At 39.5% G+C, this 2,066-nt stretch overlaps 1 protein-coding gene across 1 annotated transcript; it reads left to right on the top strand.

The window, feature by feature from the left end:
* The first annotated feature begins 460 nt into the window (after positions 1–460).
* On the top strand, positions 461–1,274 carry LOC114611564 (keratin-associated protein 15-1). The gene has a single exon (XM_028756268.1). It carries the CDS (start codon positions 491–493, stop codon positions 950–952), a length of 462 nt encoding a protein of 153 aa, XP_028612101.1. The 5' UTR covers positions 461–490; the 3' UTR covers positions 953–1,274.
* The last annotated feature ends 792 nt before the right edge of the window (positions 1,275–2,066 follow it).

Raw genomic sequence — 2,066 nt, forward strand, 5'->3', positions numbered from 1 at the left:
GAGAGAGACATAAAAAATTGGGAATTTATGTTTCTGTTTTCAATCAAGCTTCTAAACTTGGAGCATCATAATCATAATTTTATTTCCAGAATACAAACGTTTGTAGAGTGTTGAACCAGGCAGGATTATTGCTGCATCACCCATTTGATCACATTTTGAAGCCTGGAATAAATAAAGCATCTATCTTAAAGATTCAATTATGGTGGCTTTCATTCGACCTACTGGAGATATTGAGATATTGCATTTTTACTTCATGAATAATTGCTTTGAAAACTAATGAAATTCCTTCATTTAGAAGTGCACATTCATAAAACGTCCTTTGAAGGTTAAAGTATTTCATTTTTACTGGAGCCTAATTAGGCACTCTCATTAAAATGGACACAGGCTACTACACCCATCTTTCTGGTATATAAGGACCCAGGTTAGACGGTGGTATTCATACTCGCAGATTCATCGCTGCAACTCAACTGAAACCAGAACTCCTGACAACATGTCTTACACCTGCAACTCTGGAAACTTCTCCTCTCAGTCTTTTGGAGGTTTCTTGAGGCAGCCAGTCTCTACCTACAACTCTTTCTACCCCACCGGCAATGTAGGCAATGTAGTCTATTCTCCAAAGAACTTCCAGCTGGGATCCTCTTTCTACAATGGACAGCAGGAGACCTTCAGTGAGCCACTTGAGGGCCACTTGCCCTGTGCAGGGACTGCATCCTTCCAAACATCCTGCTTCCGGCCCAGGCAATACTTCTCCAGCCCGTGCCAGGGAGGCTTTACTGGATCTTTTGGATATGGCAATTCAGGCTTTGGATCTTTTGGATTTGGAAACTCTGGCATTCGCTCTCATGGCTTTGGATGCAACTTCCAGCGCCCAGGCTACTTTTCTTCTAAGAGTATCCAGTCATCTTATTACCAGCCAGGCTACAGCTCTGGTTTTTGCGGGTCAAATTTCTGAACACCCCACATGTCTCCTGAAGGTTTCTCTACCTTAAGGAACTCAAATGGCTTCTCCAACATTTAGGATTGATCAATGAGCATTTGTCTCTCCAGGACTCCGCATGATATACCTGGAAGCAAATCATTTTTTGAGGACAAAGTAACCGTGACCTTTAACCTACCTTTGACCTTTCAACTCTACTACAAGAAAGAACTGGCATTTTAACTATTAGGTAAATGCTTGGATCACTTCTGGTACCATCCATCTTTCTAAATTTCTTCTCTCATTTCCTGAGGATTTGTTCACTCAAGTTTATTTTTAAATAAACTTATGTCTGTAGCATGAATTTTGGCATTCTAGTATTTTTTTTATTGATGACACGTTTATTCAATGCATCTGATGTTTTAACTGTTTTCAGATTTTATTTTCTCTGTTTCTCCTAATATTTTGTTTGACAGAAAAGCAGACGCTCGGGAAGAAAACTCATATATATGTCCTATCTCATGTCATCTTTCATATCTTGAAAGATTTATATTCCTTCACAGGCCCATTTGTTCATGTAATTACTTCAGACATTTTGTTTTCAGTGGGGCAGTCAATGGAAAAGAATTATTGGGTTCTTGTTATGTACCAAATACTGTGATGAACAAAGGTATAAATTCTCGGCTTTCAATAGACTCATACAAGTACAATTCTAGTTTAACATGTCATGACAAGTCAGTAATGGGAATTAAAGAAAACATAAAATTCAGAAGAAACACTAAGAAGGTCTTACAAAGAGACAGAGAATGTCATCATTCAAACAGAAAGCGTTAGTCAGTCTGTCAGTCAGTCAGTTAGCTAACAACTTCATTTAAATCAAAAGAATCCTACTGATGTGTCACACCACTTTGAGTCTACTGGGGAGCAGCTGTCACAGAGAGTTAGACAAGAAAGGGATTTGTCATCGCAAAGTACGAGTGAGGGACATGTCAAGGTACCTGGGGAGGTATGTCTAAGCTCAGCAAAGGATAGAGAGAAGGAAGGAAGTTTAGATCAAACAAAGCCTTTCTGTGAGGAAGAAGAAGCACTAGAGCTTGAACCCAATCTCTTGCACAGGCTAAGCCATTGCCACATCACTAAGATACTGCTG

This window comes from Grammomys surdaster, unplaced genomic scaffold (assembly GCF_004785775.1).
Source record: "Grammomys surdaster isolate TR1022 unplaced genomic scaffold, NIH_TR_1.0 126118, whole genome shotgun sequence".
Classification (NCBI taxonomy): domain Eukaryota; kingdom Metazoa; phylum Chordata; class Mammalia; order Rodentia; family Muridae; genus Grammomys; species Grammomys surdaster.

Coding starts and splice junctions, on each gene's coding strand:
- LOC114611564 (XM_028756268.1), top strand. CDS start 491: ATGTCTTACACCTGCAACTCTGGAAACTTCTCCTCTCAGTCTTTTGGA.